This window comes from Ctenopharyngodon idella, chromosome 19 (genome assembly GCF_019924925.1).
Source record: "Ctenopharyngodon idella isolate HZGC_01 chromosome 19, HZGC01, whole genome shotgun sequence".
NCBI classification, from domain to species: domain Eukaryota; kingdom Metazoa; phylum Chordata; class Actinopteri; order Cypriniformes; family Xenocyprididae; genus Ctenopharyngodon; species Ctenopharyngodon idella.
In genome coordinates, this window is record NC_067238.1 from 2,113,192 (window position 1) to 2,129,105 (window position 15,914).

Consider the following 15,914-nt stretch of genomic DNA (forward strand, 5'->3'; position numbering starts at 1 on the left):
GGGAGGTGCTTTATCTTGCGTGTTCACACTAGATTTACAAAATACAGTCACTAGTGCCAGAGCCAAACTGAGCTGACTTCTCTCCTATCTTTATATCTGATCACGGGTCTTTGTAATCAGGTCTTGATGGTGAGATATAACCGCATACTGATATTCACGCTCTTTGTTGCGGTCTCTATCTCTGGATTTCTCTTTCTTTCCCTCCAGTCCTCTGAATAAACATGATTAGTTAGGTTACAGACTCATTCTAGCAATAATGAGTGTTTTCTTATCTGATCAGGAAGGAGTGTTTTTGTCTTCTCTGAACAGTTGAGCCTCGGTATGCCAAGCCAATAGACACAGAATATCTAGAATTGATGCTTAATTTGTGAAGTCACATGGTTATATTTGTAGCAATAGCCAACAATACATTATATGGGTCAAAATTATCGATTTTTCTTTTATGCCAGAAATCATTATATTAAGTAAAGATCATGTTCCATGAAGATATTTTGTAAATTTCCTACCGTAAATATATCAAAAATTTATTTTTGTAAGTAATATGTGTTGCTAAGGACATCATTTGGACAACTTTAAAGGCGATTTTCTCAATATTTAGATTTTTTTGCACCCTCATATTCCAGATTTTCAGAGCTTTCAGATGATGTATAAATCTCAATTTCAAAAAAAATGACCCTTATGACTGGTTTTGTGGTCCAGGATCACATTTGTGTCATTTTTTTGGATTTGGATCACCTCATAAGCTTCTAAAACAATTGTACAGTACAACCAGAAATATTGTGAAATGTTATTATTATTATTCATATAGTGTAATTTATTTCTCTGATGGCAAAGCTGAATTGTTAGCATGCAGTCATCAATTCAGTCTTCAGTGTCACATGATCCTTCAGAAATCTAATATGCTGATTTGCTGCTTAAGAAACGTTTACATTTCTTCTTATTATTTTTTTTCTTTGAATAGAAAGTTCAAAAGAACATCATTTATTTGAAATGAAAATCTTATATAACATTTTAAATGCTTTTATAATGCCTTTATAATTGATCAATTTAATGCATCCTCGCTGAATAAAAGTATTAATTTCTTTTTAAAAAATCGTACTTACCCAAAACTTTTGAATGGTTGTGTACATTTAATGAGAAATATAAATATTATAATGTTGTCAAGTGATATCACCATAAAAATTTAAAACAAAAATAGCAATGCAGTTTTTGGTTAATCATAGAACAGAGGCTATTTTTTCTCCTCTATTTTTATTCATTGAGGAGAGAATCTTCTTTGCTACAGTAGCACAATAAACTTATTTGCATATTCATTTACCCCAATGCATCTTAATAGGAAACCATTACTGTACTAACGCTTTTTCAATGCACACACACTCAATCTGTACTGAAAGCAAGTGTCATGACACAACAAAACAAAGGGTACTTGCACACTAGAGAAAACAGAGCGTTTCATGAATAGGAATATGTTAGATCCATTTAGAGGATGTGGATGTAGTTAATACAGCAATTTGGATTTCCACAAGCACAACTAGACCTGCCTGTCTGAAGTTGAATTGCAACTGCTATTTTATAGTTTTGTTGATTTTGTTTATGGGAGTGATGAAGTTTTAGTGTGTCAGACCACACTTTTTTTCTTTTGTTTCATGACCCTGCCAGCTGGATCCATCACTAGACCTTGTTCCTGGACCTCATAATTTACAAATTAAAGCATTGGATGGAATGACTTCCAACCTCTTAAATTGAATTAGAATCTACAGTTATAACTTCCCAATGAATATTTCAGTGGAAGAAGGAATGATTGTCCAAAAAAAGAGTGAGAGATGAACGAAAGGAACCCGATTCTGTCCGACTCCTCTCAGAAGAAGGCAGGATGGAGTGAGGGATTTTAATGAAAGTGTAGTGGATTAGAGAAATCCCTGGAACAATATGAAATCATTACAGCTGCAGTCGACATCAAAGTCCCACTGATTGAGCCCCCTAAAGCCTTTTCACACAGGGAACAGGAACACGGTGGAGAACATGTAAACCAGAGCTGAGAGCAGCTGACCACTGAGCTCACAGCCAACTGGAAGAGAGAGAGAGATACATGTACGGATTCCAGACTTCTGACATTTAGACAGAGCATCATGGGATATGAACTGAATCAAACTGAGGGTATTCATTGTCTTATATATGGCCTCCTTGATTTCAGATTGTTTAAGCAGATATTCTCAACTCTTTTAAAGGAATTTTCTGAGTTCAGTACAAGCTTAAACTCACGGACAGCATCTGTGGTAAACTGTTAATCACCACAGAAAATCATTTCAAGTCGCTCCTCAAAACAAGCATAAATCGCATTTACAGTAATTCACTTACAGTGAAGACATATGGGGCAAGACATTTCATTTAACCTAGATCAACATTAAAATACACATTGTTTGAAGTACAGCCACAAGACTTCAACATTGTGTTGAATGTTAACATGAGACTAGAGTGATAAGATGACTTAAATAACCAGTAAATCATTTACAAAACCAGTAAACATTTTTCCGTTTACTGGTTTTTATAAATCATTTCACTCAAATGATGAATTATACAACTTATAATAAAAGAACAATAAAAGACACAACGCACATATTTCTGATTTTAAAGTAGGTTTGAAATGGAAAGTCATTTTATATATATATATATATATATATAAATGCATCTTTTCATTTTAGTAGTTTTTAAAGCTCTTATTTTTAATGAAAAATGTCAGGTTGCACTGTATTTTAAAGGATTAGTTCACTTCAGAATTAAACATTTCCTGATAATTTACTCACCCCCATGTCATCCAAGATGTTTATGTCTTTATTCCTTCAGCTGAAAAGAAATGATGGTTTTTGAGAAAAACATTCCAGGATTTTTCTCCATATAGTGGACTTCAACGGCTACCAATGGGTTGAAGGTCCAAATTGCAGTTTCAATGCAGCTTCAAACGGTTCTACACGATCCCAGACAAGAAATAAGGGTCTTATCTAGCGGTCATTTTCTAAAAAAAAAATTTTTTTTATACTTTTTAACCACAAATGCTCGTCTTGCACTAGCTCTGCAATGCGCCACGTATTACGTAATCATGTTGGAAAGGGTGAAAAACTCTCTCATTTTCTCCTCCAACTTCAAAATCGTCCGACATCGTTGTTTTACCTTTTTTTTGTAAAGGCCGTTTGACTTAGTCTTTGCTCATTCACTTTGTGAACACTTGCTCGGTACTTCCGCGTACATAACGCGTGACGTTCTCAATGTGATTACATAATGCATGGCGCGTCGCAGAGCTAGTGCAAGATGAGCATTTGTGGTTAAAAAGAATATAATTTGTATTTTTTTTAGAAAATGACAGATCGTTCCGCTAGATAAAACCCTTATTCCTCGGCTGGGATTGTGTAGAGCCCATTTAAACTACAATTTGGACCTTCAACCCGTTGGTAGCCGTTGAAGTACACTATATGGAGAAAAATCCTGGAATGTTTTCCTCAAAAACCTTAAATTCATTTTGACTGAAGAAAGAAAGACATAAACATCTTGGATGACATGGGTAAATTATTAGGAAATTTTAATTCTGAAGTGAACTAATCCTTCTTTGTTACAGTGTAATTATAATACTACTCAATGTAAGTACTGAGTATTATTAATTAACAACATGTAATAATTTTACAGTGACAGACTTTGGTTTAGGGTTAGTTGCTTGTAATTATGCATAATTTACTGTCATTACTATAGATGTAACATGTATAACAAAGACTAAAGTGTTACCAAATGTCATAACTCAACCTTAAACCCCGCCTCTTTCAGGGGGCAGTCGTGGCCTATTGTTTTGGAGAGTCAGACTGGTAACCTGAAGGTTGCGGGTTCGATTCCCAATACCGACAGGAAATTACTGAGGTGCCCTTGAGCAAGGCACTTAACCCCCAAGTGCCACTAACTTGGAAGGGTTAAATTCAGAGAAATTTCACTTTCTTACAATCAACTCCAAGCTCGCATTCAGATCTGCCTCCATCTAACCGGTAGACAGAACCACCCTGAATATTTTTTTTTTATTAATCTGTTTCACTCGGTTGTATGCCACAGTATGGAAGAAAAGATCTGCCATTACTTCTGTTACATTGTGACTTTAAACCCTCCCTTCCCAATAAACAAAAATTGCTTGTTTTTTCCAACAGAGGGGAGTCAAAATTATTTTCTGAGGTAGTCTAAAATAGGAATAATATTACTAAACATGCATGTGACCTTTCTGTATAGGACAGCATTAGGACAGCATTCACTTCAAAAATCATCCTGAGCCGGGAGATCTTTGACTGTCTGACAAAAGTTTCTGGCTCCTCTTGACCCCTCCTCAAACGGACACAATGTGGCTCATTCATTGTCTGTACGATACGCCTGTCCCTCTTTATGCCTGGAGGAGGGGTGTGGGGGGATGGGGCTGTCAGTTGGATTAAAATACCACGTAATAATAATAATAATATAAATAATGACATTGATAAAAGGGCTAATCTACACAAAACAAAACAGCGTGTTCCTCCCTGATTGTGTGGGTTGTTGCGGTATTCAATTAGGCCATTTTCACTGGCATATTAATCATCTTTTCAACAAACAAGCCGGCGTTAATTAAAGCGGAGCGCGAGGATAAAGACGTGTTGCTGGATCATCACTCCGTTTATCAGCCGCGCGCACACACACCCCGCCGTTTAGCAAATCCCGCGCAGCGCTGCGAGGGGAATTTCAATGCTCTCTGGTTTGGAGCTGGTTTTTGGGAGGGGAGGAGGTGGATTTTGCTAGTTTCAAATACGGAGACTGTCAGTGTGAAGCCCTCTGCCCTTCACCGCTGGGAGATGAATTTATTCGTCAGTTTTATTTCAGCTGAAAAAAAGAGCCCGGAGAGTAAATCGCTTTAGCCCGAAACACGCGCAAGAGGAAGTCGAAACTCTGCGCTTCCCTTTTAAGGGCCTCGACAGGGAAGGTAGTCAGACAGACACCTTTGAATGGGGTTTAATATGATGAATGAGTGGATGTTTGGCTGACATTAGACTGATATTAATGCACATATTAGCGAGCTCCCAAATGCACATGTTGTTCCTTACAAAAATTGACATAATTTCCATCCTAACGCCCATATTTATTGTTAAATTTACAGTTATATTTAAATGTATCCATTTATCTGTTTGCCAAATAATATGGATTATACATACAGTACCCAGTGCAATTTATTGATCGCAAAAAAGCCATATACAAAATTATGGAGATACATTTTACACACTATTTTATAAATTAAAAAAAGAAAAGTGTGCTGATTATTTTTTATATCTTCTTAATTATGTTTTACACTTATTGAGGCACGTTCATGAAACACAAGCAGAACAAATTTATGCCTAAATCATTTATAAAACTATTCTTATGTATATTGTCGCATTCGGTTCATCGTGACAATCTACACAACAATAATTTAGTTTCATAAAAGAGACCCATTGTGTTTAATCTTAAACAGAGTACAGTCATATGCTTAAATAAACTGAGTACAACATGCGTCCATTGTGTGCCCAGGGCAGATGGTCTGTTTGAACCCTACTCATCCACGTAGTGCACTTTGCCTCTGACATCTCTGCCTGCGAAGGACTACATCACACAATCATGCTACACTCCCACAATCCTTTTCTTCTCTGGCTGCTTGACTCGAAGCACACTCAAACAGCCTGCTACACCACACTGAGATCTTTCTCATTCTCTCGCACATTCTCTCTTGCCCTTTTCCTGTCTCTCTCTCCAGGAACTCGTGGCAGAGAGAGAGGAGAGAAGTCAAAAACCCGCGACAATGTGCCAGAGAAATATCAGAGTGGCTTTTTTTTTCACTCGTCACCCAAGCCAAAGATGGGCCGTCTCCAAATCCTGCTGCCCTATCAGACAAATTAAAGTAAATCAAGCATGAAATGAAGCAGGAGAGCCCGGAGATAAGGTCCCTTTAAGTCCCTCACAGATTAGACCACTGAGAGAGAGAGAGAGATGGAAGAGAGGGACAGTATGGAAGTAGAGAGGTGCAGAAAAGGGCGGTTTGCTGGTTTCTCTGTGGCAGACAGTGCTTTTGATTAGTTCACTTTGGCTCTAACGTAGAAGAACAGTGGATCTATTCCCTCAGTCATTTTTTTTTTTTTTTTTTTGATAATGACTTTTGTTTATTTTAGTACTTCAACGTTCCCGAAGTGCTTTGGAGTGTGACTACATTTTTGAGTGACTATATTGCGAGTGTCCTAATGTTCATTTGATGTATTGAAGTGGAACGGTACAAAAATCTTTTCCTTTAACATGGATTTTCTCAACCATTGGATTAAAGTCTTTTCTTAGTTTTAAGGTTAACATGAAATCAAAATGGACCTTTTTTATTTTCTCAATACATGCTGCTGTTGTTATTGTGAATGATCTGAGAACATGATTGCAGAGAGAAAAAAATATTAATGTAATCTTTTGTCAAAATGTAATAACTTGCTCCACTTCTAAGACAACTTTCCTTTTTGGTTTATGTCAAAAATCTCTTATACTTCACCCCACCAACCATCTGACTTCCTAAAGAAGTATTTTGCAAATTGTTGGTAGCCTATAATTTTTAGTTCTCACAGACTTCCATTTTGTGTGTGTGTGTGCGTGTGCGTGTGTGTGTGTGTGTGTACAATACAAGTCAATGCTCTAAACTCATTTGGCTTTCTTCCATAAAGAACACACAAGAAGATGTTCCGCAGAATGTTCATTATGCTCTTCTCCATACAGTAAAAGTGAATGGGGAAAATGACTATAAAAGTAGACTATAAAATTTTGTCAATTCTGAAGTTATTTGCTGAAAATCTTCATTTTAATTTAATTATTTAATTATTTTTATTATTTTATTATTATTATTATTATTATTTAAAGGGTTAGTTCACCCAAAAATGAAAGTTCTGTCATTAATTACTCACCCTCATGTCGTTCCACACCCGTAAGACCTTCGTAAATAAAGACATATTTAAAACTTTAAGCTTTATGAATCTTTTGTTTCAAATCAGTGGTTCGGATCGCGTATCAAACTGCCTAAGTCACGTTTCAGTAAACGAGGCTTTGTTACGTCATAAGTGTTTCGAAATTTCAATGGTTTACCACTGGGGGGCGTGACTTTGGCAGTTTGATACACGCTCCGAACCACTGATTCGAAACAAAAGATTTGTAAAGCTTCGAAGCTTCATGAAGCAGTGTTTTGAAATCGCCCATCACTAGATATTGTTGAATAAAGTCGTTATTTTGTTTTTTGGCGAATGAAAAGTATTCTTGTCACTTCATAACATTAAGGTTGAACCACTGTAGTCACATGAACTGTTTTAAATATGTCTTTAGTACCTTTCTGGGCATCTGAAAGTGTTAATTATCTTGCTGGCAATGCAGGCCTCACTGAGCCATCGGATTTTATCAAAAATATCTTACTTTGTGTTCCGAAGATGAACGAAGGTCTTATGGGTGTGGAACGACATGAGGGTGAGTAATTAATGACAGAATTTTCATTTTTGGGTGAACTAACCCTTAAATTAATTCAATTAAAATTTAAATATTAATTTTTTATTTCATTAAAAAAAAAATTCTCACTTATGCATTAATTTAGTTCAGTCAGTTACAAGATGTATTTGACATTTTTTCCCCTTAAATTGTTCTGGAGTACAAACATAGGTCATCATATGTAAAGTATTGTTGTGTATAATTCATAAAAAATATATGTATATTAAGCATTTTTGAGTCATGCCCCCCACTTGTGTCCTTATGTAGTTAAATACATCTATTAATCCAGAGAGGGGATGGGTGTAAAGGCTTAACCCTGATCTCCTGAAAGCACTGCCTCAAGATTCTCTTTATTTATCAATCCATCTGCCGGCATTTCGCATCTCCTCCTGAAACTGGATAATTTAACACGCTTCTGCACTGTTCACATCAAAACTTTCAGCAGAAAGAGGCTTAATCCACCTTATCTGAAGCCCTGTCAAAGCATTGAGCGAAAGCCTAATCAAAGAGACAGGCAGGGTCACCCAGGAGAGGGGTCCGATGGATGGGTGTATGATTTCTAATTGAGCTCCTATGTGCTCACACTGAGGCTTAGTCTGCTTAGTCTGTTTTAGTTAAAGATCTGGGCTGGTAACTGTAAAATATGTAGTTTTGAACCTGATGAACTTTCAGCATTGTGCCCTTGAGCAAGACTCTAAACCGCAGGTTACCCCAGATGGGTTTTCCCTGTAGTTGAAATGCCCATAATATACAATACAATACATTACATCATATTATATAACTATACTACCTGCTGCCCTGTACACATACCGTGCAAAAGTTTGGGGTCAGTAAGATTTACAAACATTCTAGGTTACAAACATTCTTCCAAATATCTTTCTTTGTGTACAGCAAACAATTTGTGTTTTTGGGTGAACTATTCCTTAAGTGATCAAAAGTGACACATTTGTATGAGTTTCCTCAAAAAACAGCACAACTGTTTTCAACATTGATAATAAGAAGAACTGTTTCTTGAGCAGCAAATCAGCCTATTAGAATCATTTCTGAGGGATCATGTGACACTGAAGACTGGCATAATGATGCTGAAAATTCAGCTTTGCTATCAAAAAGAATCAAATACATATTCAAATATATTCAAATGGAAAACAGTTATTTTAAATTATAATAATATTTAACAATATTATTGTTTTTACTTTTTTTTCAAATTTGGCAGCCTTGGTGAGCATAAGGGACTTTGTTCAAATATATTAAAAATCTTACTTACCCCAAACTTTTGAACAGTGGTGTGCTTGGAGATATTTTTAGTGTAACATCAACAACAAGTTAGAATCAGGCTGAACTAGTTTTTTCTTCTACAGGGGAGCTGAAAATGGTTGGTGAAGGAGGGGAGAGACGGATTTTTTCTTGTCAGGCACTTCTACTGGGCACCACGTGGGGTCCTTTCCCTGGGAAGATTGAGGTGGCCACAGGAGGAAGTGACAAGGTGGGTGTTATTTGTTTTGCTTATTTGCAAAATATGGACATGATAACCTCATTTTCTTAGTACAGTTCTTTCTAATTAGTTTATAATTCAGAGCAATGTGTAGTTAACAAATCGAAGCACAGTTGAGTTTATTTTTTTACTTTTTCACTTATCACTCACTTTTCACTTTTTTGAATCCTTTTTTATCCTTGCAACAAAATGAAAATAAAATAAAACACTTTAGCTGTACAGAGAGATGTAGTTGTCTGTTTAGACTTTTAGCAAAAGGGCTAACAAAGTGTTTTACTTCACTTTAACTTCATATTCAAATAATACAATCAACCTTCACAATAAATGTGTTATTGTGACTTAAACCAGTTTGCTTCCATCATGATTCTTTAATTGACAACCTAAAATTGTGCACCCATAGTTTTGATAATTATGACATTGTTGTGGTGTTTGTTCTGGTACACTCATCTCATAAATACCATCATTATCACGTGACTTAACATTAATTGGTACTAGTGTGATTTTGCTTTGTCCACCAAATTTTTAAAGGCATACATACAGTCTTAGTGAATTGTGGGTAATTACAGTAAGACTGTAGACATAGAGACCAGATTGAAAAGAGCAAGGGAGAGAAGTTAAATCATTTAAAAGGTTTTTGTGTCCATTTTGTATTTTGAGGCCTTGGAGAAGGTGGTGTTGTGTTTTGGAGTGTATGAGAGAGAGAGTGAGTGTGTGTGTCACGGGTAATCTGTGCCCGTGGCAGGTTTACCCTGTGAAGCGGACTGGTATCGCAGGCCCATTGTTGTTGCTCCTGTCAGAGTGGGGAGAGGCCGATGGAGGCCTGTGCTGGCCTGATAAGGGGAAAGAGGATTCAGCGGAGAGAGAGACAGGCAGAAAGAGAAAGAAATGACTCAAGGAGAGTGGAGTGCTGTGTAGACTCTGTCTTTTTCATGAAGTATTCCCACACAGTCAGATCTGCACAAACCTCTCTCTCTTTCTGCGGCTCCATTCTGAGGGTGAGGCTTTAAAAGGAGACTCTATACGTACTGTAAGTGAGTACACAGGTCACACGTGGAAGGTAAACAAAGTACGCAAAATGTTTGTTTGGTTCTCGCATGTTTTTACTGGTGTTTTGTAAGACAAGTCAGGCGTCACTGTTACTATCACACATACTTTGTGATCTCAACAAACCTCTAACTGTAAGTATTAAAGTTCTATGCATAACTCAACTTGCACTGAAAGGGGCACCTGGGACATCTAGAGACCAGAATATCATAGAGACATGAGGGTGAGCTAAGTAACCATATAGCAACCAACTAGCAAAACCTTAGCAAGTGTATGAAAAATGCCCTTTTAATCACTACAGTGGTGATTCTCAACCATGGGACGGGGCCCACTAGGGGGCCTCAGCAAACTTCCAAGAGTGCTGCAGGATGACTCGGGGGTGTCCAAACTCGGTCCTGGACAGTAGCCCCTCACTGTAGAACATGAGATCCAGGGTTGGTTGGTTTAGGGATATGTAAAGTGGGAGGAGTTGGATCTGGATTCAACCTCACCCCCTGGATCTCATGTTCTGCAGTGAGGACCATCTTGTCCTGGAGGGCAATTGTTCTGTGGAGTTTAGCTCAAACTTGCCTCAACACACCTGCCTGGAAGTTTCTAGTATGCCTAGTGAGACCTTGATTAGCTGGTTCAGGTGTGTTTAATTGCAAACTTTGTGGGACAGTGGACCTCCAGGAGCAGGATTGGACACCTCTGACTTAGGTATTTAAAATAAATACATTATTAATAATATATTACAATACTCCAACTCTAATCTAAATTCAAATGCTAAAAATACATGAAAATTATCATTGAAATTGAAATCATTTGAATATTGTGTTAGACAATCGGTGCCTTTTTCAAGTCAAAAAGGTTGAGAAAAGGTTGGTTGCATCAGTAGAAAAAAAATGTTCAAGAGACGGAGAAAGTTTAATAGAAAATGTATCATGAAAAATGACTGAAAAGCTTTTATCTTTAAAATTGTGTGCACTGATGAATTATTCACAATAAGAACATTTATGAAGAACATCAATTTTCATTTCACTTTCACCACCACCTTTTTTTTTTTTTTTTTTTTCTCTAGAAAAAACAACAATCACATGCATCTCCCCTAGAAGAGATCTCAAAAATGTCTCAAACTGTCCTTGGATTTGTCAAGACACCAAAATCTGCAATTTAAAAGAGATTTCAATACGAATATTTCTCATCAAATTCCTCTAAAAGCTGGAATACACTACACCACTTTTGCCCAGATTTTCTCCTGATTTACAATCTGGAGGATTCAAAGCTAGTTGCCGAAAGTCAGAGCAAATCTGCAGATTTGGGCCAGTCAGAGATGACAAGATTTCACAGAATTTGCATAGTATATGATGGACACAGACTTTGATTTTTTTTATTTTCAGACTCTGATTCTACAGTCAGAGGAGACCAAACATGTTTGTTATTTTGAGCCGATTTTAGAATACATATTGTTTTCATTTGTCACATTTGTCTCTTAGCAAAAAAGACGTTTATAGCTGCACCCCAATTCAGAGGCTGCAACTTTCAAAGGCCATGCCTTCGAAGTCCACAAAGGTCAAACCAAGCATTGTTAAATGGGACAGCCTAGCCTATGGAGTGTTGCTCTTCTTGACAACTGTGTCAACTGCCACTGACGAGAGGCTAAATATGAACATGTCAAACTAGTGATCAAAGACTACAGATTTTAGCCTAGGATTATAAGAATCTTTTAGGATTCTCAAAATTTGTCTCAGACGACCAAATTGCAGCCAAAATCGCACAGTGTGCACCCGCGTTAAGTTGAAACCCAATACTTACATTTAATCCGGCATTTTCTCTCTAAAAAAAATCCAGCCATCAGAGACGCACAATGAATCTTGGGATAGGCTAGGCTGCAAAGGATCCACTCGTTCTATCCTTCGCTGCCCAAGGAAAGCCATCAAATTGGGACAGCCTTCATTGTGCGGCTATGATGCTTTCGGCCTTCAAATGCAGCCTTCACAGGATGCAGTCTTTGAATTGGGACGCAGCTTATGTGTGACCTTTGTTCGGAATGACATGAAAGCCCTGTAGTGAGTGATTCTCAGTCCTTTAGTTTATGATACACATTTTTTCTCTTTAACAATTTACAAATTATTCAAAAGATTCTAAAAGTTGTGTAGTGTATTCCAGCCTTAAGGTAACTTATGGGGCCTGTGTATTTTTAGTTAGGCATAAATGTCTACATTTATATGCAGGGACCCCAAGCAGAGCCCCATGTCATCAATTTGTACTAATTTCAGATTAAGTCATCACAGCCCTTTGAGGAGAAGTGGATATGATCTCTGCTACCTGTAGGGATCAGGAAACATCCAGCTCTAAAATAGCATCATCCCCTTATATCCCTATGGGGGAGGAAAGGAAACCAAATGCTTTCCAGACTCTCAGACTGTTATCACTGTGCTTATCTCTCCAGGAGCACACGCTCCCTCTCTCTCTCGGGCCAAATCTGCATTTTTGCTGAATCGTATCATCTTCCTACCGACTGGTCAATCCCAGACAGGGCTGACGGGGCTTTGTCTTATAGCCTATTAGAAATAGAAAGGCAGACACAAAGAGGAAGTATACACTTGTGAAAAAAAGTACACTTTAGCATACTTTTTACAGTTTATGATTGCTTAAGCACATTTTAAAAACACACAATTCATACATTCACACACACAAGTAGCAGAACACGTTTTTTTTTTTTTTTTGCAAAATGAAACTTCATTTGAAACTTTACAATAATTTAACAAAACCCAATTTTGACACCATATGGCACAAATACGGTTCATATAATCTGATTCTGTTTGAACCATCTTACACGCTTGTAACATTTCTACTTTTCTAATGATATAGACTGGGTTTGATTTTTGTTAGAGTAAAGTAAATGAATATATTGCCCAAACACAGCACACAAGACCAGTACTGCACATTTATTACTTAAATATTTATTCCTCTCCACATTGTAAAACCAGTCAATACATCCGTGCATTTCCAAAGGTTGCATTTTGCACTGGAAATCAGAACATATTCTAAATACAATATAGTACATGAACAAAAACATTTGTGGAGACAAAATGAAAGCATGATTTTAAAAAAGAACCTAAACATCATCTCTTCGCCTAGCTGGATCTGGCCATAGCACCACATCTCAGGTGATGTCCTTTCTTGAAGAATCTTTTTGAATAGCGAATCCATCCTTACACAGACCCTGCATCAATTAGGTCACAGGCATCAATTAGGTATCCTGACATAGGGCTGGAGATCGTAAACCTTCCACCGCCATTCCAAAAAAAAAAAAAAAAAAAAACTCCTCAACGGGAAGGGAGAGTATGGTGGGAGGTATTGAAGTGAAAATTGTGGATGCTCGTGAAACCAGTTTTGTACCAGAGCAGATAAGTGGAAAGATGCATTGTCCCAGATGATACTGCTCTGTATTCATTTGGTCTTCTGCTGTGATGATGTTGTGTAGTCTGTCTAAAAAATAAAAAAGTGTCAATATAGGCCTACTATAAATGTACATATAAAAAGGTTCTGTGTGCAGTGCACAGTACTGAAGTGTACATTACTTACACATATTCATACCGCAAGGTCTTTTACTCCTTCAGGATTTCTTTCAAATGGCACTCGGTAGAGTTGTTTCATCTGTATGTGATGTTTTTTAAGGATTCGCTCCAGTGTTGCTAGAGAGACCTGATGGACATTATTGAAAACTGTGTGGTCATTCAGGATGTTTGTTTGAATTTACTCTGAGATGTATCGCATTACTGGCCAAAACCATGGTTACGATAGCTCTCTCTTGTTCTTCTGTGAATATTCCTTCCTCCTTTAAGTTCTCGACCTTCAATGCTATGTAGACCAATCAAAATACAAGTTAAAGGGTTAGTTTACTTTCAAATGAAATTTACCCCAAGCTTTACTCACCCTCAAGCCATCCTAGGTGTATGTGTTCATCAGAAAGAAGAAAGTCATAATCGGAGATATATTAATAAATATCCTGATGCGTCCAAGCTTTATACTGGCAGTGAGCGAGACCAGCGAGTATGAATCTGAAGAAAGTGCCTCCATCCACATCCATCCATCCATCATAAACGTATTCCACATGGATCTGGGGAGTTAATAAAGGCCTTCTGAAGCGATGCGTTAGTGTAAAAAAAAAAGTATCCATTTTAACAAGTTATGAAGTAAAATATCTAGCTTCCGCCAGACTGCCTTCCGTATTCAACTTACGAAAAAACAAAACTGGTGTCATGTCATTTAAGCTTTTTCTGTAAGTTGAATAAGGAAAGCGTAAGATGTAGTGTAAACGTTTTGAACTGCGAGAGGCATTATGCTTTCTTCGTAAGTTGAATATGGAAGGTGGTCTGGCAGAAGCTAGATATTTTACTTCATAACTTGTTAAATATGGATTTTTTTTTTTTTTTTTTTACCCAAACACATAGCTTCACTTCAGAAGGCCTTTATTAACCCCCCAGAGCCGTGTGGGGTAAGTTTATTATGGATGGATGTGTATGGTGGATCTTCAGCTTCATACTCGTTGGTCTCGCTCACTGCCATTATAAAGCTTGGACGCGCCAGGATGTTTATTATCTCCGATTTTGTGTTCATCAGAAAGAAGAAAGTCATATACACCTAGGATGGCTTGAGGGTGAGTAAAGCTTGGGGTAATTTTCATTTGAAAGTGAACTAATCCCTCAATGTCACAGGACAGGACACAAGACATTGTTTCAAACATGGAATACAGTGAATGGGTACCAAAAAGTACTGATGTAGGTCATAATATAGTAGGCTACATTGTACTAATTGTACTGTTGACAGTAGAGAAAAATTTTTGTTTTTTTTATTTAACCTGTGCTCTTGTCGAAAAGTCAAGCCTCTCTCAATGTCAATCCATGGTTTACAACATGGTCAACCAAGGTTGCCTGAATCGCATCTGATAAATTTGGTCCCCATCTTCTTTGTCCACATCCTCCTCCATGTCTACCTTTCCCTCTCCCTCTTACTTCCATTTTTGTTGAAGACAGGTAAACTCACCTGTTGCCTTTTTATAGTGCTTACACCTGATTGTTGAGTTTACAATTAAGCACTTAAGTGTCTGCACACCTGCCGTGTTTGATCAGTTGGATTATAGGTGTGGTATTTTGGAAAGCAGTGCCTTGAAATGGCAAAGAAGACATAATGTTAGATTTTTGTGTCTAATGTAGTGAAGTGTGTTTAGTGTTTTGCAAAAAGTGTGAGGCTGAGAATGTGCATATAGTTGAGGTTTTTCTCCTTGAGTGTCAGGTTTCACTAACTGTATGTTATTTTTAATTTTAGTGTGTAAGCAATCGTAAAAAACTGCAAAAAGACTACTTATGACAAAGGCGTCAAAAACTGAAGCATCAAGAGCCTTTAGTGTCACTATAAGGGGCCGTTAACACAGAACGCGTCTTTGCGTCTAAAAACGCGAGACGCAGCGCTCAGGAATGGTTTTTTAAAAAGCGCAGCGTAGAACGCGAGGGTCTCGAGACGCGCTTTTGAGGCGTGATACAGCAGAATTGATAGAAATGAGTTTTGACATGGAAAAAAAGAAAATAAGATAATAATGAGCACCTCCTCCGCCATGTTGCCATCAAATAAAACAGTTGTCATGCCAACTTGCTACTGTAAACAGAAGCTCGCAACGCTTGCCCCGCCTCCGAGTTCTTCTGATTGGTCCACTGTTTTGGAACTGACATTGATGAACTGACACTGTTTTGGAACTGACACGGCGCTGCGTGTAAAAGTTGAAATTCTTTTAACTTGACACGGCGTCTTAAAAACGCGGCTCTCATGTGCGAGGCACTGCAAAAGACGCGAGATGCGAGCGTAACGG

The 15,914-nt window shown here is 37.6% G+C and overlaps 1 protein-coding gene across 2 annotated transcripts in view; it reads left to right on the forward strand.

Moving 5' to 3' along the window:
• zfpm2b (zinc finger protein, FOG family member 2b) overlaps nucleotides 1-15,914 on the forward strand; it is a 59,644-nt gene that overhangs the window by 21,551 nt on the left and 22,179 nt on the right. For both annotated transcript variants that reach the window (XM_051873806.1, XM_051873807.1), the window contains exon 4: nucleotides 8,886-9,010. In XM_051873806.1, coding sequence (XP_051729766.1) covers nucleotides 8,886-9,010 — 125 coding nt within the window. The remainder of the gene's footprint in view (nucleotides 1-8,885; nucleotides 9,011-15,914) is intronic.